This window comes from Bombus flavifrons, chromosome 8 (genome assembly GCF_040668555.2).
Source record: "Bombus flavifrons isolate JBK064 chromosome 8, iyBomFlav1_principal, whole genome shotgun sequence".
NCBI classification, from domain to species: Eukaryota; Metazoa; Arthropoda; class Insecta; order Hymenoptera; family Apidae; genus Bombus; species Bombus flavifrons.
The window spans coordinates 14812944-14836564 of NC_138449.1; the positions used below are offsets into that span (position 1 = coordinate 14812944).

The 23621-nt window shown below is 35.7% G+C and overlaps 6 protein-coding genes across 13 annotated transcripts in view; 3 read left to right on the forward strand and 3 right to left on the reverse strand.

Moving 5' to 3' along the window:
- Window positions 1–519: 519 nt before the first annotated feature.
- Window positions 520–3041, reverse strand: hook (hook microtubule tethering protein). 2 transcript variants are annotated; one of them, XM_069118894.1, is made up of 2 exons: window positions 2536–3041; window positions 520–2469 (listed from the first exon to the last, which is right to left on the reverse strand). In XM_069118894.1, exons 1-2 carry the CDS (start codon window positions 2728–2730, stop codon window positions 619–621), a joined length of 2046 nt encoding a protein of 681 aa, XP_068974995.1. In that variant the 5' UTR covers window positions 2731–3041; the 3' UTR covers window positions 520–618. The 2 variants fall into 2 exon arrangements, with proteins under 2 accessions (XP_068974995.1, XP_068974994.1); XM_069118893.1 differs by having other exon boundaries at window positions 520–3041.
- Window positions 3042–3209: 168 nt separating this feature from the next.
- On the forward strand, window positions 3210–5040 carry Snup (snurportin-1). Its single transcript, XM_069118896.1, has 6 exons — window positions 3210–3374; window positions 3452–3651; window positions 3737–3989; window positions 4054–4242; window positions 4322–4693; window positions 4763–5040. The coding sequence occupies exons 2-6, from the start codon at window positions 3458–3460 to the stop codon at window positions 4787–4789; spliced, it is 1035 nt and encodes a 344-aa protein (XP_068974997.1). The 5' UTR covers window positions 3210–3374; window positions 3452–3457; the 3' UTR covers window positions 4790–5040.
- Window positions 4848–8347, reverse strand: LOC138182742 (uncharacterized). Of its 3 annotated transcripts, XM_069118898.1 has the most exons (6): window positions 6471–6738; window positions 6125–6333; window positions 5766–5949; window positions 5558–5681; window positions 5232–5406; window positions 4848–5131 (listed from the first exon to the last, which is right to left on the reverse strand). In XM_069118898.1, the coding sequence occupies exons 1-6, from the start codon at window positions 6613–6615 to the stop codon at window positions 5039–5041; spliced, it is 930 nt and encodes a 309-aa protein (XP_068974999.1). In that variant the 5' UTR covers window positions 6616–6738; the 3' UTR covers window positions 4848–5038. The 3 variants fall into 3 exon arrangements, with proteins under 3 accessions (XP_068974999.1, XP_068975001.1, XP_068974998.1); XM_069118900.1 differs by lacking the exon at window positions 6471–6738 and adding an exon at window positions 8223–8347 and having other exon boundaries at window positions 5558–5949; XM_069118897.1 differs by having other exon boundaries at window positions 5558–5949.
- Fcp1 (RNA polymerase II subunit A C-terminal domain phosphatase Fcp1) lies at window positions 6877–10749 on the forward strand. Of its 2 annotated transcripts, XM_069118892.1 has the most exons (8): window positions 6877–7013; window positions 7393–7492; window positions 7672–7975; window positions 8232–8476; window positions 8550–9306; window positions 9368–9535; window positions 9673–9952; window positions 10037–10749. In XM_069118892.1, the coding sequence occupies exons 3-8, from the start codon at window positions 7682–7684 to the stop codon at window positions 10306–10308; spliced, it is 2016 nt and encodes a 671-aa protein (XP_068974993.1). In that variant the 5' UTR covers window positions 6877–7013; window positions 7393–7492; window positions 7672–7681; the 3' UTR covers window positions 10309–10749. The 2 variants fall into 2 exon arrangements, with proteins under 2 accessions (XP_068974993.1, XP_068974992.1); XM_069118891.1 differs by lacking the exon at window positions 6877–7013 and having other exon boundaries at window positions 7020–7492.
- mRpS17 (mitochondrial ribosomal protein S17) overlaps window positions 10740–23621 on the reverse strand; it is a 199011-nt gene continuing 186129 nt past the window's right edge. For all 4 annotated transcript variants that reach the window (XM_069118901.1, XM_069118904.1, XM_069118902.1 and 1 more), the window contains 4 exons: window positions 11455–11612; window positions 11249–11365; window positions 11070–11146; window positions 10740–10998 (listed from right to left, as the gene is read on the reverse strand). In XM_069118901.1, the coding sequence (XP_068975002.1) occupies window positions 10821–10998; window positions 11070–11146; window positions 11249–11365; window positions 11455–11612 (530 nt within the window). In that variant the 3' untranslated portion in view covers window positions 10740–10820. The remainder of the gene's footprint in view (window positions 10999–11069; window positions 11147–11248; window positions 11366–11454; window positions 11613–23621) is intronic.
- tei (irregular chiasm C-roughest protein teiresias) overlaps window positions 22424–23621 on the forward strand; it is a 314069-nt gene continuing 312871 nt past the window's right edge. Inside the window, exon 1 of the mRNA XM_069118895.1 lies at window positions 22424–22697. The gene's annotated coding sequence lies outside the window, so the exon portion shown is untranslated. The remainder of the gene's footprint in view (window positions 22698–23621) is intronic.

The following is a 23621-nucleotide window of genomic DNA, read 5'->3' on the forward strand; positions in this document are numbered from 1 at the left end:
AATATCTTGTATACCAAGCCTGCTGCAGTATATTAAATATTTGGCTTAATTTTAATAGTTTTCCCATTCTTTTTAAATATATTATTTCCATACATTGTATATGACTTCGTTAATAAGACTTTTTTATACTTTAAAATATTCGAAATTAAGAGCTTCAATCTGTTAGAAAGATTATAAAGCATGCATTTACTAAATAAATATAATGTATCACATAAATATAACCAGGCACATTATTAGTATAATTCTTCTGAAATAGAAACATACAAAGTTACATTATTGCATTTCGAGGTTCATATGGTCTGTAAGCATATTATGTTCCATAATCACGTTTTAACAGCATAAAGATAAGTAATATACAATATATACAATAAGTTGTATGTTCATGAATGTATAATATATTTATAAAGATTAAAACATTTAAAATTTATTTCAAATAAATATTTTATTAGTGGTCAAGAAAATAATAAAATATATATTGGTTAAATAAATAAAACTTGATAATATAGTAAAATAATATAATGCTGAACCTGATAAAATTTTAACTATTTTGTTTATATAGTTCCATTTAAACATTAATTAAAATAAAATTAGTGAATATAAATAATTTTTTGTTAGTTGTTATTTAGAGTTATAAGGCGGATGCCGTCTAGCAGATGGTTGTCTTTGCCTTGCTAAAAAAGATTGTCCCTGACTTGCTGAACTTAAGGCTGCAAGCCGATGATCAATTGCTTCTCTATGACAAGTTAAACCTAAGCGATAAAATGCAGATATCATCAACTTTTCTTCCATTTCTTTAATTAATTTAGATTCTTTCAAAGAACGTTCCATATCCTCCATAATTTTACGTTGCTCTAAAATTTGATTCCTCAAAACAGCTACCTCGTTAGGAGATGAATTGTTTTGTTTAGGATCTAAACTTTTTATTACACTTTTTGCTTTTTCAACATATTTTTTGTAACGCTCCTCTAGTGCAGCATTTTCATACTCTCTGCGTGTTAACTTTTCCTGTAGTGCAAAAGCTTTCTGCTTTTGTGCTTGTAATGCATTTTCCCGTTCTTCGACTTGTAAAATTAAACGTTCCTTTTCTGCTTGTAGTTTTCCTAGTTCATCTTGTAGCTGTGTTATCTTTTGTCCTAAATTGATATCAGTTTTATTGTCTCCGCTTGATTGACTGCCCAATGCTTCTTCCAATCTATTTTCTAATTCAATTATTCTTTGATTAGCTTTGCGATTTTTACCTCTAAGTATATTCAATCTTTCCTCTGAATCTTCTAATAGTGCTTGAACTGTTGGTAATTTATCCTCATTTCCTTTCTGTTTAAGTTTCAACATTTTATTTTCAAGTTGTAAACAAACTAGTTTTTCTTTAATTTCAAGAGGAATCATTTCCGTATTTGCAACAGTATTGTCAGTAGTAGGTTTTGCTATATTTTCTGCTGCTTGCAATTGTGTGCATTTCAATTCCTCATTTGTTTCTTTTAAAGCATCTCTTTCTACAATTAATCTATCTCTTTCTCTTTGTAAAGTGCTTAATTTTGCTTCCATTTTTTTCCCTTCAAATTCAAGTTTATCACATTTATTAGTTTGTTCATCCAATTTATGATGTGCTTCAGCAAGTTGTTGTTTACAAAGTTCTAAATGATTACGGAGCATTGTAGTCCGTTTCGATTCCTCTTCGTAATCTATTTTGGATTGTAGATACTCTAAATTCTTATCTTCTAACATTTTAACTTGTCTTTTTAAATCACTCAAATCTTCCATTTTCTTTTTGTATGATTCTATTGTCTGTTCATACTTTGCTACTTTATCTGCAGTTTCTCTTAATGCATCTATCTCATCTTTCAGGTGATTAGCCTCATCAGCTGCTTTTTGTAAATCTTCTTGCCTAGATTGTAATTCTAATACTTCCTTTTCTAATAACTCTACCTTTAGTCTATAATCATCTCTAGATGTTTCTACTTTAAATAATTCATCTTTCAATGCTTCTAATTGTTTTCTAAGACCAGAATATCTTAAGATAGAACCAGATTCTTCTGGATTTTCAAATTCATCCAATCTTTCTTGAAGCTTTTTATTTTCTGTCACTAATGCTGCTTTTTCTTCTTGTAAAAGCGAAAGTTGTTGATCGAGTTCATGACATTTTTGTGCTAATTGTTCTTTCATATCAACAGTTACTTGAAGTTCTGCTAATAATCTTTGCTGAGTACCATCAGCTACATCCAAAGATTCAAAATTAAGGCTAGTACCTAAACTTAATCTTGGTCCATGCATATTACTTTCTAATTCTTGAATGCTCTGCATAATTGCTTGCTGAACAGTTTCTTCCATTCCCATAATTCTTGTTATATATTGTTGTTTCTGATTGCAGTTAACTGCACAACCAAGAATTAACTGTAATAAACGGTGCAGTTCATAGTTATCACAGTGTTCTCCAATTTTAGTTGCATCGGGTTTAATGTAACCTGATAACTGTTGATTTAAACATTCTATATAATATTCCATTATAGCCTCAACAATTTTTTTAAGATTACTAACTTTTAATCGCCAGTTAGAACTAACATCTGTTTTAATTTTCGCTCTCCAAGCAGCAGTAAACCACTCGGGAGCAATTTGAGCTAAGACATCTGCTAAAGCAACACCATCACTTATATCTTCTGCTGTGGAATGAGGAGCTTGAAGATCAAATGTATCTAACCATTTAATTAAATTATTTAATTGCTGATCATCCATTGTTGTATTTACTTACGAACGTATCGATTAAATCGTAAAAATACCTATACAAGCTCTGTCATATATGACAGTTTTATGATAGACGTCAATCCTTGTAAGTCCTCAACTTAAAAACTTATTATTTACCTCTTGAGTACTTAATGTAGAGGCTAGGAGTACTTTGACCATTTCTGCATCATTTATTGGTATCGTGTATTAACTTATTTTCAACAAAAATGTTTTACAAATTGTACCAAAACGTTATTTTGACGTTATTTTGACGTTATTTTGACATTCCTTTACGAGAAAAAGTATAAGTACTAGGCTATCTTGAGATATTTTCGTTTTTAGTTAATTTTGTTGTAAACTTAAGGAAACCACATTTTATTTTTGAGAAAATGTTGGTAACAGTTGTATTACCAATCATATAACACAGAAGAATCTATTCGTTGAAATATTTCATGATACATTAATAAAAGCTTGAAACCTTGAAACATACATCAAGAAAATTGACTTCTATTGATATAATAGTGAATGAAAGTTATTTGCGTGCGTAAAAATGCATTACATATCAGTATATATACATGTACTTTTATAAAGAACAAGATGTATAAGATTAATTTTTATTAAATTATTTGAATCTGTTATAGAAGTATTGTGTAAAGGTTTGTGGAAATTTTATATTAAACAAAATTTCTTAATAATAATTATGTATAACATTTTATTTTCTTGGACAATTTAGTTTCATATGGTAATTATTAATACAATTATGGCAACTGAGATGAAAGATAAGTTAATAAATATGCACGAAAAAAAAAAAGATAATTTACGTGCCATATTTTATAAAAAACCTGTTAAAAAAGATAATTACAATTTGGATGTGGATAACATTGATACTTTTCAAGAAATAAGACGTCGACGGCTACTACAATTTCAAAAAAAGTATGTTTTTTTATATATGGCTATTATATTTTATAAAAGAGCTCTATGAACATATGCACATAAAAGTAATAATATGCATTATTAGATGTAGAGACACTGCATTTAATATTGGAAGAGGAATACTGGAAGAAGCATTTAATTCTGAAGATGAATATGAGGAAGAAATGGAAGTTCAAAAAATTGATAAAAAGGGATATTACTACTCTAAACGAAATAAGAATTATGCAAATCAATTAATGATGTCTGAATGGATGTTGGAAGTACCTCAAGATCTTGTAGGAAAGTGGATTGTAGTACCATGTCCTCAAGGAAAGCGAACTTTATTAGTTGCACGTAAAGTATGTTAGAAAGAAAGAAGTGAGAACATTTTTTATGGTTTATTATATTTCTTATATTTTGTAGGGTATAACTAAAGTATATAACAGACACGGTAATAACCTTGGTAAATTCCATTCAGCACTTCCTGGTGGTAATCCATCTGAATATAGAGGTAGCTGTACCATTCTTGATTGTTTATGGATAAAACAACAAAAAATATATTATATCTTAGATGTACTTGCATGGTCCAATCAGTCTTTAATAAATTGTGATGTAAGAATTTTTACTTCCAAATGTAATAATACTAGTTACATTTTATATACATTATAATAATTTCTAATTTTTGTTTCAGACTGAATTTAGGTTCTTTTGGTTGAGATCAAAGTTACAAGAAATCGAAGAATTACACAAAAGAGATACATATAGAAATAGTTTTCCTATATTACCTTTACCAAATATCAGTTGTGATACCGATATAAGTTTAGCATTAGCAAATCTTTCGAATTTATATCCTTTAGACGGTTTATTATTTTACCATAAAGATGGACAATATACTAAAGGTCGTACCCCACTTGTAACATGGTCAAAAACTTTTATGTTACCTGAAATACTTGGTGTTTCAGTACCACCACCACTTGATGAACAACCTGATGGATATATAGATTTTGTACATTATATCCTTAATAATAGAGCTAAAAAGAAGAAGGTAGAATCAGAAAGCCAAGTAAGTTCATCTACTTTTAAAGTGAATATTAATTAAAAAACTAAATTATTTATTCATTTTTGTTTGTAGATGGATATTGTAGATGAGAATTGCTAGAACTTTATCTTATTTATATGAACGAACTTCTTAAAAAATGAAGTGACATATAATCGACTTATTGAAAATGTTAATAGTACTATATTTTACAAATATAATTTACTTGCTATACAAATTAATTGATAATAGTATTCTAAATCAAACAATATTTTATACAATCTGTGATATTTGAAAAAATTAAACCAAATACGAAATAAATATATACAATATATAAAGACTGCTTATTGTTACAAATATTGTTAAACTATGTTACTCAAGATTTAATGTGTGAAATGTATCAAGGGCTTTTTCATTTAAATATAACAAAACGCGATTCATGGTATCTGCATTCATTACTTTCATCTGAAAATAAACGAAAAGGAGTATTTTATAAATAAGAAAATATGAATACAAATGTATGTTTATAAAAATTACACAATATAGGTAATAATTGTTTATTTACCCTGTTTTCCATTATCGTAACTGTCGGAAGAATAATTTTATGTAATGTACACAATCCTAATTGTAAACCAGCAAGTTCTAACATTTGAGAGTATAAGACCTCACGAAATTTTTCTATATGTTCTAAATTAAAGGCAATTTCAACATTTGCTTCATCATTCTGATCCTTTACAATTCTAAAAGAAAATTAATATAGATATAAAAAGCATACCTTTTATTTTTATACATATTGTATAATAGTGCTTTGAATAAAAATAAATTATAATATACAAATACAGCAATACAGTGGTAAATATTTACTATTTTTTAGGCGTTACGAACACATACACTGTTAATATTTTTATTAAATCCAAAACTAGAAACTTTATTGTAATTGTATCTGTATTTTCTAGTTCTGGTATTTTATATTCCATACAAATTTCATCTGTGTGTTTTGTTTGTTCCTCTTTATCTGCTGGAGTAATTATAATTGGAACAAGCCATATTAAATCATCCTCATGTGCAGGTAATGCAATAATCATACAATCAAACATACGACTTAACACATTATGAACAGTTCTTATAGCACTTGGTGTACCACGACATAATAAAAGAGGTAATCTCACAGAATTAAAAGCGGTTAATTTGTTTTTAGTAGTTCTCCATGATAAAAATACTCCTTTATAAATACATTTCTTTGAATTTGCTTGATTATTACTATTTTCAGAATAAACTTCAATCTGTAATTATCATTTTTATTACATTTATAATCATGGGAGATGTGATCACTTTTTATATCTATTTTGAATAAAAAATGAGAAGTTTCAAAAGCTATCAAAAATTCTTAATATGGAAGTTTTGTAAATAAATGATATACTTCTCATTTTTTAAACATATTTTATTTGTTGATACTACCTTTATTGGTGGTGGATCCAATGGACTAGGTCTTTGTGTTATGTCTTTCATAACACAAAATTCTGCGTCATATGTAACATCTTCTTGTGATAAATTATTTGCAACTTCTTCTCTTAATCGTTTTGCATATTGTTTCAAATGTACTTCATCTTGATGAAAATTAAATAAAGTGGAAACTCCAAAAATAGTCCAAGTTTTATATAATAATTCTATAAAATATGAGATATAAACATGAGTTTTAGATATTATTACAATTTAAACAGTTTCAAAACACTTATATGTAAAAACTATTCACATACATATTATTATTAAATACTAGATTAAATAAAAATTATGATTAATACACCTTCTAAGTTAAAAGCTTCAATTTCTTCTACTGGAGCAGAACTAACACACAAACTAAATTGTTGTCTTCCTCTCGTTCGAAGGGAACATATTGTGTGAATAGTATTACTAGTACTTGGCAATATGTTTTCTATGTTATCTTCCATTTTACAACGAATGAACAATAGAGTATTAAATTAAATCTTGATTAAAAATTCTATACTGTTTATAAGTTGACGATTGTTTGAAAGTTTTAATTGTGAATCAAAATCGTATCGAAAACATTATAACATGAATATAGTAATATTTATATGTACTAGGGGAATTTTACATTAATCATTACAGTTAAAATAACTAAGTACACATTTAATTATTTTTATGGTATGATAATGCTATATAATATTACAAGTGTTTAAATGTGTGTCGAATCTTTTTAATATGGTAAATTGTTTATCTAGTGTTATGTAATATAACGTTCATGTGATTCATTAATATATACGCATTATTTGTTTTCACATACTGAATTCCATTAAATATTAATGATAGTTATAAAACTATTAGAAGCGTAAGTGACTTCTATCTATATAAATTAAAAAATATGCTAGCCAATAATCAAGATAAAGTATCTTTGATCTTCCTATGCGTGTAACAAAATACATGTATGTGCGACTTTCTATTAGTGTTGGAAAATTGAACATCAGTGTGTGTTTATATCATCTCCCGCGCAAAAACTTTAAGAGTTTAATGATATTTACTACTTAATTTCTTTCAATTGAAGATAACATTTTAACATCTGAATGTTAGTCATTTAAAAGTTATGGGGACAATAGAGATAACATTTCCGTTTGGTGGACAATCAGGAAAATTATTAAAATGGAGAGTTCGGATGGATACTATGGTTTCAGCGGGTAGAGTGCTGTTTTTGTATCAGAACGTTATTCCAGGAACAGAAGATAGTAAAGGTCCTGAGAAGAAATTTCGGGCCACGCGACTAGGTCGTGTTACAAAAATTTTAGCGAAAGAAGGGGATGTTGTTCAACCTGGGTACATAATATCCTTAACCTTATAAGATTTCTTAGTGCTTATGTATTGCAAAAATAAAATTTATTATATATAATTTTTTATTATGTAAAATGATATTAATTAAGAAAATAACTTCTTTCTAATAAGATTATTTCTATACGTTTTTATCTTCAAATTTACATAAATGACTAATATTATAGGCAAGTAGTAATGACATTAGAAGGATGTAGACATCCTACCGTAATGAAAGACTTGTGTGCAGAATGTGGCGTGGATTTAAGAGTTGAAAGGATTGGTAAAGAAAATGAAAGTACAAAAATATCACAAGCTAGTGTACCAATGGTACATAGCGTGCCAGAACTGAAAGTATGCCCAGAATTGGCTAAAAAAATTGGAAAGGAAGATGAGCAACGCCTTTTGAATGATCGCAAGTTAGCATTACTTGTGGATCTTGATCAAACAATTGTTCATACAACAAATGATAATATTCCTTCTAATATAAAGGTACAGATATTATATATATAGGTGCATATATTATATATATATATAGAGTGAGAAAAAGAGAGGGAGGGGGAGAGAGAGAGAAAGAGAGATTATACATGTAATAATAATAGTAATAATAATAATAATAGTAATAATAATAATAATAGTAATAATAATAATAATAGTAATAATAATAATAATAATAATAATAATAATAATAATAATAATAACAATAATAGTAAGAGTAAGATTAACATCATTAACATACCTTTCTTAGGATGTTTATCATTATCAACTTTATGGACCAAATTCCCCATGGTATCACACTCGCTTAAGGCCTAATACCAAACACTTTCTTTCTGAAATGAGTCGTTTATATGAATTACATATATGTACATTTGGAGCAAGAAACTACGCACATACTGTAGCAGCGCTATTGGATAAAGATGGAACTTTATTTTCTCATAGAATACTTTCAAGGGATGAATGTTTTGACCCTGCATCAAAAACAGCTAATCTTAAGTATGGTCATAAAATTTGTATTTTAGAGATCTTATCAAAACAAATAGATACCTTATTAACTATTTTGCTACAGGGCTTTATTTCCTTGTGGAGATGATCTGGTATGCATTATAGATGATAGAGAAGACGTATGGCAAGGATGTGGGAATTTAGTTCAAGTTAAGCCTTATCACTTCTTTCGTCATACTGGTGACATACATGCACCACCAGGACTAGAAAAAAGTGATGTATCTGTTTTACCTGAATTGCAAAATACAAATGAGCTTTGTATTGATGACAATGTAAGTGAAATAGATAAAAATGGTGCATCTGTATTGTCAGATGAAGGGAATACAATTGATAATAATCAGAGAAAGGAAATTGAGGAAACAATCGAAGATAAAGAAAATGAACACGAATTTATAGAAAAGAATGATAAAAGTGCCAAAGATAATACCAATAGCGACACTGATTTAAATCTTGATTCCAATAATGAAAATAAAGATGAGAATAAAGCATCAGAGGAGTCAAAAGAAAATTTAACACTATCTGAATCAGTACAAGATATAAAAGCTGTAAATAAAAATCCTGATGAAAATATTATAGATGAAGATGACGATGATTATTTATTATATCTTGAAGATATTCTTCGTAGGATTCATACTGAATTTTATGCTACTATAGAAAAAGAAGGTGGACGGAAGTCATTAAGAGACATTATTCCACGAGTGCGGGCTCAAGTATTAAAAGGAGTATACTTAACTTTTAGTGGATTAATACCTACTCATCAAAAACTTCATCAAAGTCGAGCTTATAAAGTCGCCAGAGCATTTGGAGCAGAAGTGGCACAGGTAATACGTTAACTTTCTTCCCATGCTATTATCTTTATTTTAATAATTCGTTATATTGTAGGATTTGTCAGACAAAACTACTCACTTGGTAGCTATTAGACCTGGAACTGCAAAGGCTAATGCAGCAAAAAAGAATCGAAATATAAAAATTGTAAACCCAGATTGGCTTTGGACTTGTGCGGAACGCTGGGAACATGTTGATGAGCGTTTATTTCCACTTACTACAAAGGTATAGGTACTATAAAAATGATGAGTTTGAAGCGAGAGCTTTGATAAAAATAGAAAAAATAATAAATAATAAAATTATTTCCAATTACTCTACATATAATAGTGATATACATATGATGATCAATTATGTATTTTCAGGCACGTGCTTCTAGAATACCGCCTCCACATTGCAGTAGTCCTGAACGTATAGAAGAACCAGAAAAAAATATAGAAAACAGTTTTGCTGATAGTATTAATCCATTAATGTCATTCACACCAGAGGAAATAGAAATTATGGATAAAGAAGTTGAAGAAGATATGGATGATCAAGAATTAGATGCACCTGTCTTTGATACAGAGGATATAGATGATGAACAAGAATGTGATAAAAAATATTGTTATAAGGATTCAGATTCTGATGACTCTATAAACCATGATCGTATGTGTAATATGTATAGTTTATTTTACTATCAGATAATATTTTTACTAATATCTAGTAACTAATATCAAGTTTTACTAATAGGAAGTAATACAAATGAACCAATAAGAAAGAAAAAGAAGCTTTCTAATGAAAGTTCAGATGATGATAGTTTAAGTGGCAAAGATGATACTTTGAACAATGACGATGATGACCCTGTAACGCGTTTTAGAAGAGGAGAATGTTTACCTGATGACTTAGATTTAGGTGATAATTCTCAAGATTCAATCGATGATCTGGAAATAATGGATAATGAAGATGAACGAGAATGGAATGAAATGGGAGCTGCACTTGAAAGAGAATTTCTTTCTGAATGATTCATTATTTAAATTGCTTGTTTTGCTTTTATGAATCAGCTATGATTATTATTTTTCTACTTTGAATTGAAGAATTTTAATAATCACTGATAATATTTAAATTGACATGTTTGCAGAATTTTGATTCAAGTAGTTTGAGACAATGTTATAACAAATTTAAAATGATGTATAAATTTAACAAGGGAAAATACAAAAAAATCATATTGTATTTAATAATTGAATCTAAAATTAATATTAATTTTTAATAAATTGTAATTTTAATAATTATTTTTTTATTTTGAAAGGAAACTGTAACTAATATATGTAAATAGCGGATATATAAAATGATTCGTTTATATTAAAAAAATGTCAAAAGATAAGTATCAAACGAATCGAATATATTTTGTTTTCTTTTTGTGAAAGTTATAACTTAATTTGAAATACACTGTTAATTTTTTTCAATATAACATTATTTATTAATTTCTATCTTTTAGTATTCTATCTACAGTATGTTTGTATGTTGTATGTACGAGTTACGATGGATTCACTGCGTATGGGTCATAATCTTTCGGATCATCGCTATATTTCATATAAGTTTCCTTGGCTGTAAAATCTCGTTTGCCTTCTGTGATTCCTCTCTTTGGTGCTTTTTCATATTTATACATAGATTCTAAATTTCCATAAAGTTTAGCATCCTCTTCAATATTTTCCCTAATTTAAAATAAATATAAAGTTTTAATTTCAAACAAATGGTAAATATTTTCAAAAGAAGAAGAATATACCTATATTTTCCTGCAACAATCTTTTTACCAGTAATAGGATCTGTAATATCACCTAGTGGATAAATGACATCAACAACCTATAATTATCAAATGCAAATTAGAAGCATAAAAGTTATATTAAGAAGTTGTAATAATATATAAATAAAATATAGAGATTCAACTTTTTATGATATACATACTTTATGAGTGATAAGGCGAGTTAATTTTTTTGGTAAACTTTGTATTAAAACTGTATCACCTGTTTTACAACGCTTTTCGGGATCATCGGCATAAATAAATTCATATTTGTTAAAATACTGAAATGCGATAATCGAAAACATAACCTCAATTAAACACTTACAAGAATGAATTTACGATTTTAAGAACTCACGTCGAATTTACGTACCATTAACAGATGTTCATCGAAGTCTGGTACTTTTACTCGTATTTTAGCAGCATTTTGTTTAGCACAAGGTACACATACACCTAATAAATAACTTAATCCTTGCTTTTTTATGATATTAACTGCCATGACTATGATAGTTACTATTGCGATATTTGTATCTAAACACACATATGTACATACACTTGATATACTATATTGTATACGTGGTAGGTATGATACCGGAAGAATAATTTGTAGTATAATTTATTTTATGACATTTACTGTAATAGCACTCTAGATTAATTACTTTATTAATCACTATATGTTATCCTAGTAAATAAGTTTAGATTTATATATATTTATATGTCGGAGTCAGGTTGGACTTTCGGGGCGTACGATGATCCTTTACTTACTTTACTATCGCGGATGTAGCTAATGTTGATTGGTACGAATGTGGACACTACAAGAGGCTATAAGTCGTAGCAGCGATAGGATGGTCGAGATGATGGTGACAACGAGTTCAGGTTCGATAACGAATCCACGGTCCACGGGATGACGATTAACAGCGTGATACATGATGCGGATAACTGTCTCAATAACTCAATCAGCAATGCGCCCAACGACTCACTAACTAACTATCTGCGTAACTCTCTCAATCAAAAAGAAACTGCCCTTATATACTCCTGTCCCCACTTCTCGAGTCAATCTTTGTTCTTAATGAGGGCCATATAATCATTCCATACCTTTGTCAGGTACACGTCCCTCCCGTGACCGTGGCTACGTCTAGTGACCCGCTATATCACTTCGAGCCCTAACCCATCGTCATAAAGCCAGATTGAAACATTAGAACTATTTCTTATCTTTATTACTTAAGTGTAGCTATAGTAAAAGTCTGGACTAGGGTATTGGGGTTTTTCCCAACATTCCAGCCGGGAAATCCTGATGTTCTTTCATCTCCGACATATATATATACCTCTTTCATTTGTCATTTTTGAAAAGTATTATGTATAGCTGCATTTTTTCAACCTTATAGTTTGGATAAGAATATACTCTAGCAATATCTAATAGAGTAGTTTTTATTTTACTAGTGATTTTTTAAATTGTCATGAATTTGTAGAATTATGCAAATTATGCATATGTATATTTTGAAGAATGATATTACATTATTTATATAATTTTTCATAGAGAGAAAAGTGTACATATAGTATTTATACGTACATCTTGAGTACCAGACAGATTCACTATCATCAACGTTAGCATCCAAGAATACTCCAGGGATCCATGGGCTTTAATAATAATTAATTTCCAACTACTAACAGCGCAACTCTAGTTTTCGATAATGGGGCACTCAATTACGCGCTTCCTTAATTAATAACATCGCAGATACTGAATATACATAGTTCGAACGAGTGAAGAGTTAGTAAGAAAGTAAACGTGTTGCATTTCATTTCATCGCATTATTTATTCGTTCGCTTCTTTATATTCTTGTCTTAGGAAATTTAACGACTGCACTTGTAGAACGTATAACTTTTACTGTTGTAATCACGATCTATAATTTTAGTCTCGATCTCGTGTTACTTTTTATCTTCGTATCGTGGCTGAGAGATGAAGGATCTATTTGTCAAGATCGTGGCAAGGAAAATCACACGAAGAATGAACAAAACCTGGCGAGACAGAAAAAGAGGCTGACTCGAAAGGAGACATCGTCCTTTGTACAAGCATTTGCAATCAGATCGTTGCTACAGGCTATGGACAATTGGTTAGAAGAAACATCGGTAGATATCACCGAGGGATTCGTGAGAGATGAATGAACGAAAGACAAGTGGCACAGAAAGAGGTCGTGGAAGAAACGGCCTTGAATCGAAGATATTTCGAAATGTATTACTTTTATTCTTTATTCGTTTCTTCTGTTTTACGCATTATGTGTCTATATGTATATGTAATGTGCCTCTGGCATCTGCGAGTCGCGTTGTTATTGCGGGATATAAAGGAGCAGGGGAATTCACGGCTGATCGCTCTGTGAATCGACGGCGACCGAGCCGTCAGTCAGCCAGGAAATTCCATTGTCGGTGAAAAAATCGGGACAACTATGGGTCGGTTGTAGTTGCTGCTTCTGTTACGATATATGTATTTTTCTCCTGTAAGTTCGCTTTATTCCGAATCAACAATTTGCGATGAAAAATAACTTTGACGTATTGAAAGAAAATAAAAGTGTTACGCGAAATTAGTTAGAAATATAACGCGATTATCACAGAAGTACATATTCGCGGTCTGCAATTCAAAAATGGGCACTCGGTTTATCGATGGTGAATATTTATAATGAAATTAACAATGTCATCGGTTCGCGTTTACGCTTAGCGGCACCGTGTATAATCACGTTGCAAATTTTGATTCAAACCCCTGCTTCCATCAATTCCCGTTTTTCCAATGTGTACGTATCTGCATTTACATATAAATATGATCGCATACCTCTTGCGACGATTCCATCAGTCCCAACATTGCGCGCTACATATACGAACAAAATGCATAAATTAAACTGGTTTCGTTATGTACGACTATTTGTATAGACAGTTTACATTAAAAGTGCGTAAGAAAAAATTCAAATGGACTGCACGTGTCTTTTTTTTTATGATTTTTAACAAAAATACGATAACAAACTGATTTGTTATAAGAGAAAGTGTTCATTCTGCATGTAAGATATCGATATCCAAATCTAACATTTTCTCAAGCGATACCCTCCCTAAATGTTTATTCAATGATTTTTCACGCGAACAGATTCACGCATAAACACGCCGCAAGGGTGAATTTTCCGGAAAGCGCAGCTGCGATGAAGGGTGAGGAACAGTATATTTACACATGTAATCGTTCCCTGATTTATGAGCGCTGAGAAGGGAAGCAGGGGTTTTTAACGCCCCACTTTCAAACTTGGTCATCTATATAGTACTGCAGATTAATCATCGGAAACTATGGTGACACCTTTATTTTTATCTTATTTTAATACCCTTCGATCTTACGATCATCGCACCTACCAACCTATTTATGCCATATATAAACAGAAATTGTATTTCGAATTTCAATCTTTTTTGCATTAGACGATCTTGGTGTTAGTCAAAAGTTAAGAAAATTCATCGAGTACTTTTACTTTCAACGTAACCGTTGTTGCTCTTGTTCCGCGTGCGATGACTCTGAACGGTTCCCTTCCGGGAAGAGCGTCAGTAGAACATAAAGAGATTTTATAGAATGTACACGATCTCCATAGGATTTAATGGTGTTGATGCACGTGAAACAAAATGTCACGGGACATTACACTCTCTTCCGGTTCATCTGGCCGATAGCTTTGTCCATGCATAAACCGTTGTCTCTTTCCACCTCCTGTCCCGCCTTTCCTCTTCCTCTTCTGTCTGTCTTCTGAACATGGTTGCTGGCCTTTGAAATCTATTTTCATTGTATGTAATAGCTTTTTGATGCCGGAGCTCAATGCGACGAAGCACGCCGAGTGCATCGTTCGGTTATTGCGGTGCATTGATTTCTGAAAGGCTGACTACGTTAGCCTGATGCACAGCTCGTACAGTACAGACCGGAAACTCGTCTTCGATGTTATCCATTTCGCAGATTGCGAGACAAAATAAAGGGAACGCGTTCCGTGCGAAATACTCAGTTTCTCTCTGCTTCTTTAGCCGATAATGCCCGCCAAGCATTTACCGCGGAAAACTTCGCGCGACCTTCGACCTTCTTGAACCGTACTTACGCTCGTAAGATACCGAAGAAGCTATTGAAATGTTTTTCCTATTTTACCGTTTTTTATGCAATCGTGTATGACAAACCGCTTCTTCTTCGACCGATACGACCTCCGCAACGTGTAACCGCCGTGTAAAAGTAAATTAGTATTTCATAAGAAACGTTTCGATAAAATAGATTTTACGTATGTTTCAAATGTCAACGCCAAGTATCTTATTCAGGTATTTTTAGATAATGTATGCAACACATCTTTTAATCGTTTCCAAACGATGTTGCGCATTGTTTAAAGGATTTTTAAAAGACGAACAGAAATTTTGCGAGGTAAGGTAGCAAAGGGCAAGACAGAGATATAGCTGGACGGAAAAGGAGTCGTAAACCGGCCCTGTTTCGGCCGAACGAAATTATCGTTGTAAAGTTACTATCTAACGAATTTATGAAACGCTACACCGTCGAGTCCCGATTTAATAACCGCACACTCCTCTGTTCCTCTCTGCTTCTCCATAGTAAATTTTCGCTCGCGTGTAGCTCGCGACCTGTGGCAAAAGGAAGGGAGGGCGGGAGAGACGGTGCAGGCACGAGGGAAAGACAGCGAGTTCGAAAGACGGTAAAAGGTGGAAAATGTTGGTAGAAGGAAAGAAGAGCCATTCGACAAAACCGAAGGAATTCGTTTCCTCCACTTTTTCTCGTTGACTCTCTTTCAGATCTTACTCCTGATCCTTGAAAGGAGATATCGTCGCTTAGCCTTTTCCTGTCGGTGTCCTCTCGTAGACCCTCCCGGGGTTATTTCCGACCTACAAAGGTTTGTCTATGCCGCGTGGAGTAAGGTCGAAGTATCGTCGAAGGATACAAATGCCGGCAGATGTTACTTGGTGAAAAATTCCTAGCTCAACCGAGTCGGGCGAGCGCAATTTATTCTTATAGGTGACTCGTCGAACTCGCGGTGGTCGAGTATTTCAAACGTCCGCTTTTCATTTTGCCAGCTACTAGATGGATGCATTTTAACGACGTGATCATTTTACGAAAATACGTTAGATCTCCATCCTCTTGCCTTTTTCTTGCCTCACTCCCCATCTCTGTCTGTTCGCCTCATTTTTCCTTGCCGGGAAAAATCATTCCCATTCGGGGAATATTCGCGCGAAGATGTAACGAATATTTCAGCGAAAACGCGGTTGCGAACAGGCAGGATCAACTCGTGGAGGATTTTTATTCGTGTGTTCGTGAAACGGGAAGTCGAGCTGGGAACGGCATGAAAATCTTGACGTTAATCGCGTCGGGTATGTGTACGCACTCCAGGTGATATTCTCTCAGTGGCGGACATTTATTGCTCTCTAGGTAATGCTTTTCCCTAGGCCGTAAACAGGTCATAATTTACGGATCCGCTTCGACTCTAGATTCTGCAAGAATAATTGCTGGAACATGATATTATTACAGCGCGCGGCTTCGTTCGTCTCTCGTGCAATTTCCCGTGAACTTTGACGCATAACGTAATTCACGACGAGCCGTACTTCGTCACTGTTTGAGGTTTTCATTAGACATTTCAGACTTTTAAGGTTCGGCTTATACGCCTCCTCTATTTCCAATATACACGTTTTAATGGTATTTAATTGCTTTGCATAAATTTGTACATAATAGACGCATTTTGCTGACGATCTTCTCTACCACCTATCGCTCGTCTTTTTGGAGATGGTTTTTACATCTGCGTTAGATTTTCATACAGATGGAATTCATTTTTACATTTTTCATTTTTACAAATATCAAGGTGTCGAAAGGCGGGTTTGCTCTACCAACAACTATCTCTTGAGCGAGTACCTGCCACGAGTGGCATCCAACCTGTGGTCAGTTAGTGGTTACTAGCGGTCACTTTCTCCAAAATCGTTCCTGGTGAACTACCTGACTATCGTGGACGGTTCTGTGGCATTTTCTCTTCCAGTTCCAACTACTTTTATGGCCAGTGTCTATCCCAGATCAGTGATCGGAAATAATCTCTCATCCCACGAAGGTTTTCTCCATCGGCAATGCCTCATTGACATCGCTATTTTTCTCGCGATGAAATTGCGACCCAGACAAATTTCAACGTTTAAAGAAGCAGTCTGAATTACATAGAAAATCTAATAATTCGTAACAGCTGACACAGAGGAAATTGTTGGTTATTCGAGGATCGGTGTAACAGCCTGGTCTTGAAATGCTTTGAAATGCACGCTAATACGAAAGATTGGCCATTCTTCTGAAACCATCCTCTTATAAAACGAGGTACGGTTAACGTTCCGTTCTTACGAACTGTACCAGCTACTTATAATTCCGAGACAGATCTGTATATGTGTACATTATACACGTGATACGAGTAACGAGCATACAAAGTGCTTAACACGTTTTACCGGCGCACAAAGGTTGTCCGTATCCGACAACTTAAGATGTACTCGTATCTCGAAGACGTGCTTTTGTTGATTCCACTTTTCGTTTCTTTCCGTGTTTTGTTTCACCGTTGTCTACCGTAACTCGTGTTCTCAACCACGCGCAAACGTCATTTGCGGACGTGCTTTTGCACGGCCGCGAGTACGACACATCCGTACACTCTTTCTCTACACGGTTTCGAAAAACGCGTGTCCGTGCACGGTGTGCACACACGTGTTCGAATGTGTAAGGTCGCGCGTGTGCGTGCGTGTACGAAGCGATGCGCGCGTGTTCGTTACGTACGCGAGGACGACGACCACACGACGACGTCGACGTCGACGTCGACGTCGACTACGCGTCTGTTTCCATGGTTACCGTAGACGTGGGACCAGGGCCGTACGCCTTCAACCCCACTTCGATGATGATGTGCGGTACGGAGGATCGAGAGGGGTTGCCGAGGAAGGGGCTGGCCGCAGGCGAATTAAGAGTTCGAAAAGCTTCCATCTCTCCACCCTGCCCACCCTTCCGATCTCTTCTTCCCTCGCTTTCACTGCTTTTCTCCTTTATTTATTCTGCCCTAATCACGAGCCTCCGAGTAGCTTTCTCGCGTAGCTTGTCGTCTCTTGACAAAAAATCCTGATTACATAATTCCCCCGACATCAATTTCATTCTAGTCAACGGAATTCCCAGGAGAATCGCATTCAACCGATGGGGTTGTGGCCAGGGGTTTACTTTCTTAATGATCGGTCGATACGTTATTTATTCGACGCTTTAATTTACCGATTTTTCCGCCCAACGCGTGGGATGCTCGCGTATGCGATTCGTTCCGTTTTTCAGTTTTTCCTTGTCGTCGTAAATATAGCAGGTAGCCGTGCCTTTGGCGCTGCGAACATTGAATAATTTTTGCCATATTTTTTGGATCCATCTCTCTTGTCGTTTTTTGCCGTTTGAACAATTCTTTAGAGCACAGTAGGAATAAAGTATTCCTTTATGGATGAAATTCTGCGGAAACAGGATTTTAAAGTCTCGTAATTAAACTTTAAGCAACAAATCTCGAAATGAAGAGTAACCGTAGTATCCGCCAAGCGAAACGTGCGTTTCTTTTCAGTCGCGAGAACAACGAGCGTTTCGTACGTTGTAATTCGACAAATTATTGCGGAATACGAATTCCATCATCACGTTCTAATTACTAATTACATTTTCACAAGCAAGAGGCAACTTTCGCAGAATACGTGTAATCAAACGAAAATTACGATTAATGCGACCGGGACTGATTGTTCTCGGAAGTCGCGATGGCTTTTGGGAATCGAATCGTGGAGGGATGCCACAACTTGGAACAAGGTTGCAAACACGCGAGATTGGATATTAGACGGTAAGCGTGTTGATTAGTACATGAAACGTTCTTATTTAGCGTCGGTTGATGAAAGTGTTTGATAAAGTAGCAATTTAGATAGCTCGATGACTCTTAAATCACTTATGAGCTCGCCAATCTGTCAGGAACGCGCTGTGATAATGAATCGTCATTACATCGCTTTTTACGCCCCTTGTCTATTCGTCGTCGTTTTTGCAATCATCGTCTATTGTTCTGCGAACACGCAGACAGTATCGCGTACAGTTCGCGTCGTCACGAATCGCGTCGCGATTCATCGAATTTATCGAACCAGAATCTACCGTGTGTATTCTTCCTCTCTTGCATTTCGAGCGAGCGACAGATTTACATCGGGAAATGGTTTTTCTTTCTTTCTTTTTTTTTTTTTTTTTTAAATTATATCCGGGAACAAATGTTTAGCAGTGATTTAAGGGTGGTTCGTGCGACACCAGAGACAACAGGACTTTAGGGTGAGGGGGGATGAAAGAGGGTGAACGAAGCGCGAGAGAGGTACAGACTAGTAGGGTGGAAAGAGAAAGCACGTGGCGGTAAGTGTCAGTTCTTTTGTGAGCATATAATACATCATCGATGCGGCGAGGGCTTTTAAGCTGTCCTGAAAATACCAGCCGGCTGTACGAGTTATTAATGTCCCAGCTCCTTATAAAGTACTCAATTTTCGTTCTGTACGGAAGAGAAATATTAGTCGTAATACGGGTACCGCCGCAACGAAACGCTGCAGTATATCAGACCCGGGGTGAAAATTACAGCACCGACGAAGATGTTAATATCGGCGAACTTTATCGTCCACACGCCGGAACTAGGAACACGAGACACGGGGGCACACACTGTTTTGACAAAAGGATAGACCATCGAAGTTTATCGCGAGCTTTGCAAAACGGCTCGACGTATATGGTGGTTTCGCGTGTTTCGCCTTTCATCGAATATATCGCGTAAATCACTGACTCCGGACCATCTGTGTAAAGGCTAACTTAATCGATTACCGACGTATCTTGTTCGATCATCGGGCGATTATTGAATCTAAGACAGATCGAACATCGTCTCTTTATATCAGGTCGTAGCGAAAGTTTCGTCCTTCGCTGTACGTACAACTGGAAATTAATTTTTACTGCAAGTTCGCGTTCGTTTATTTATGATATTTCGTACCATGCGGCTCGTTGCATCAAAGTCAAACCGAATGATTAAATTAAATTAGAACAAGACCAAGGAAAAGTTACGTCGCTTGCCACGTTATTCTCCAACTTTCTCAATGTAATTCTGATCGCCGCTGTAACGCACGGTATCGCGCAAAATTTTTCGATTATCCATGCTTTTCTTCTTTTAATAGCAATCGAATATACATATCTCTAAGGAACGTTCTATTAACATTTCTTTTTCAATTGCAATGAAAATAATAGCAAGCATCCTACCCGTAAGCATTCATTCGTAAAACGTCTTTTTATGACTCGTTTACGGTAGCGTACCTCTACTCGATTATGTTCTTCGATTCGAAGAATTCGAATTCTCTATAGTATTACATCGTTCTATGCAGCGTACGGTATTTCGGTCAAATATATTTCATCGTCTCTATTGTCTTGGATCGTGATTTCCTAATTTTGTTTTCAGTAGCGTACTGTCTTGCCAACTGGTCTTTTTAATACTCGGTAGACGATAATTCCAGCTCGCAAGAACAACGAGACGACAGTCGAAGGAATTTATGCAGCGACCAACGATTTATCCAATATCGTAGAATACGATTATAAGAACGGTAAGCAGGCAGTTCCATTTTCTACAACGAGCCGCGCTTATCAATGGTGACGCGATTTCTATGAATCATTCACAAAGAGACCACGATCTTCGCAAGTTTATGCGAATGTATCTTTAAAGCTTCGTCCGCGGTTTTGTATCCTCACGTATCGCCCTTTCACTACGATCGTGAATATTGAAATCACCGAACAATGAACGAGACACACACTTTAGGTAAACTTCTTATCGCGAGGACTTCTCTCGGCTTCGTGTTCGGTTTCCTTTCGTACCTTTGGTTCTTCGGAACGACTTGTTTATAGGAACCTGTGGATACCGCAAAATAGAAAATAGTTCCCTAGAGGCAACGATATACTTTTTTCCTACAGACGTGATTGGAGTCGAGTTCTCCGGCTTGTTTCCATCGTTCCTCGATCGCGTAGAAAAATGTCTTCTATCTGGAAACTTATTTCGAGGAAAGAAATCTCTCGTAATTTTTTAACGGCGCGTTCGTCTCTGTCCTTTGTTCGAATTTGAATGGCCCCCGAGCTTAATTTCGAACGATCCTCCTCGTTTCATCCTCTGCCTCGAACAGCTAATTAAGAAGTTTACGAAGATTTAATTATCTTCAGTTATATATAATGCGGAGTACATTCAGAGCGCGCGCTTTTGTTTTTTTGAAATAATTGCGGAAACATTTACCCTTATACGTCAGCCGTTTCTTGTCTCCCTATTCGCATTCTCTCCGGGTACTAAACAACACGCATTAGACAACATAAAGTACGATATACGGTAAGTGGTATACCATAGCTCGTCATAAACCAAACAATTATCCTCTACGTGGTTGGATGTTATTCAAAATAAACGGTTGAGTGTATGTAGGTATTACAGGGTAACTGCAGGATGGAGATATCGTCGTTGAAATTTATTTCTCCGCGGGTCTAATCCTACTAACGAGTATCGATTTTTAAATCGAGCAGTATTTCTAAAAAAAAAAAAAGGGCGTCAGCTTCTTCGGAATAGTACGCGGCCACGAGTTACGACGAACCACGTTGCAACAAACGCTTTCAAGCCCATCCCTCTGGCGCCACTCGAACATCCCCCTGTTATTTACGACGACAATGTTAGGTCACGGTATCGTTAATATAATTACACATTCGTGCTATTCCCACTGACAACGCACGGCTAACTGAGACGCAATTGCGACGATGCTTTCACGGTTGATACGAAAGATGCTTTGCAAGGAAAGAAAAAAAGACGATGCGTCGGCGTAACGTCGCGCACGTTCGCGGGGCATATCTCGAGCGGGTCTGACGTTTTCCGTTCGAAGGGTTTGCTCGATGAATAAGGGATGGTAATCGTTGTCGTTGGTGGGAAAGAAGGGAAGAAACTAGACGGACGCGTGAAACAGCATCGTCGTCCGTAACGAGGTGTATTTTCTTGGCCGCATGTGCTTCTGTGTAGATCCGGAGTTGGTGGTGACGCGCGTGCCTGAATTCGACTGGATTCGACTGCGCGCGTAAAGGCGCGAGCGCGCAGCCGACCAGCGGCTGGGGTGGCAATGCTTTCGATAGTGGGGGACATCCTTGTGGCTTGGGTGGGGACGGCGGCTCAGGGGAAAACTGCGAGTGCTGGAGCACGCGGGTTGCCGAGAGACAGGGGTCGGCTCGATGGGTAGGGGGTAGGGGTAGCTCTGAATCCCTCGAAACTCCAACGATGCTCTCTCTCTCGACGACTCAGTTCCGAAAGCAGAGCCAGAGCCGAGAGTACACTCGAGGCGTGTTCGTATCGCGTACCGCGTCGAGCTTTTCCATCTGCTCCAGTCGTCGTCGTCGTCGTCGTTTCGTTTCGTTTCCTCTCGTGCACACGCGAACTCCATATATCTGATTTAATTCTCGATCGCGCGGCGGTCCGAGGATCGAGGAAACGTCGCGCGAACGACGGTGTTCCTCTACTTTCTAATTTCGCGAGTCGCTGTCCTCGAGGGGTGCTCGCACAAGGAATTTGAAAACGAAGTCTCGTCCCGGTACGTCACGACGCTTGGAACGTTCGACTTTGTTTAAATTTTTTTAGCATTCAGGAGGGAAGCGTTTAGAGACGCTCGGTTTGAGTAGCAGCCTCGCGAACAGCGAAAAAGGATCGAGTGCAGCGATGTTTCTGAAAGGATTTAGAAGGGCGAAAAGGGTCACGAATGTGTCTGGAAAGCGGATGGCTGTAAAAGAGTGAACGTGCAGCTGAAACCGCTGGCTTGGTGGTCTTTTTCGAGCAACAAAGCACTGGCCCTCTTTCTGTCTCTCTTTCTCTGTTCCCTCTCTGTCTCGCTCTGCCTCTCGCTGTCTCTTTCTCTTTTTTTCTCTCCATCGTTTTCAGGAATTCCGCTCTTGCCGGTGACAACGAAAGAGCTCGTCGATCGACTTTGCCGGGCACGTGTGTGCGTGGGCGTGATGATATTTGAACTCTCGAAGCCGTCAAAAGCCGGGCCCTTTAGCGGCCTGCGCTTTTGTTCCGAGTACACGTACTCGCGACAGGCATCTGGCATTTAATGGAGATGATCGTCGTTTTCCTTTGTCACCGAGTGGACGCGTTTATTTAATATCTAACGCCGTCGAAAGGCCACGTGTCTTCACTACCTTGCTCCATTTTATATTTATCGCGTTTTCGTCGTCCACTCCGTTTGCTTTCTCATCTCGAAACGCTCCGCGCGAGACATCATTTTTCGAAAGACCCATACACGACACGTGCTTCCGATGCACCTATATGCTCCTATATACCATTTCCTTTGTTCCTCGATCGACGTTGATGGCCCACCAGGAATAATCGAAAGAAAAGTTCTTAGCGCGATGCAAACGCGTTAACGATTTGTGGGTATCGACGAACGACTATCTTTACGAGTGAGTTTCCTTCTTCTCTCGTCTTTTTCTCTAAGCGAAAGTTAATGGACTGTTTCTTC

Coding starts and splice junctions, on each gene's coding strand:
- LOC138182742 (XM_069118897.1), bottom strand. CDS start 6,615: ATGGAAGATAACATAGAAAACATATTGCCAAGTACTAGTAATACTATT. Junction 5,407..5,557: donor TTAATAAAAATATTAACAGT/GTATGTGTTCGT, acceptor ATTTTCTTTTAG/AATTGTAAAGGATCAGAATG. Junction 5,132..5,231: donor TTACGATAATGGAAAACAGG/GTAAATAAACAA, acceptor GTTTATTTTCAG/ATGAAAGTAATGAATGCAGA.
- hook (XM_069118893.1), bottom strand. CDS start 2,730: ATGGATGATCAGCAATTAAATAATTTAATTAAATGGTTAGATACATTT.
- Snup (XM_069118896.1), top strand. CDS start 3,458: ATGGTAATTATTAATACAATTATGGCAACTGAGATGAAAGATAAGTTA. Junction 4,243..4,321: donor AGTCTTTAATAAATTGTGAT/GTAAGAATTTTT, acceptor TTTTTGTTTCAG/ACTGAATTTAGGTTCTTTTG. Junction 4,694..4,762: donor AGGTAGAATCAGAAAGCCAA/GTAAGTTCATCT, acceptor TTTTGTTTGTAG/ATGGATATTGTAGATGAGAA.
- Fcp1 (XM_069118891.1), top strand. CDS start 7,266: ATGGGGACAATAGAGATAACATTTCCGTTTGGTGGACAATCAGGAAAA. Junction 7,493..7,671: donor GGGGATGTTGTTCAACCTGG/GTACATAATATC, acceptor CTAATATTATAG/GCAAGTAGTAATGACATTAG. Junction 9,953..10,036: donor TGACTCTATAAACCATGATC/GTATGTGTAATA, acceptor TTTTACTAATAG/GAAGTAATACAAATGAACCA.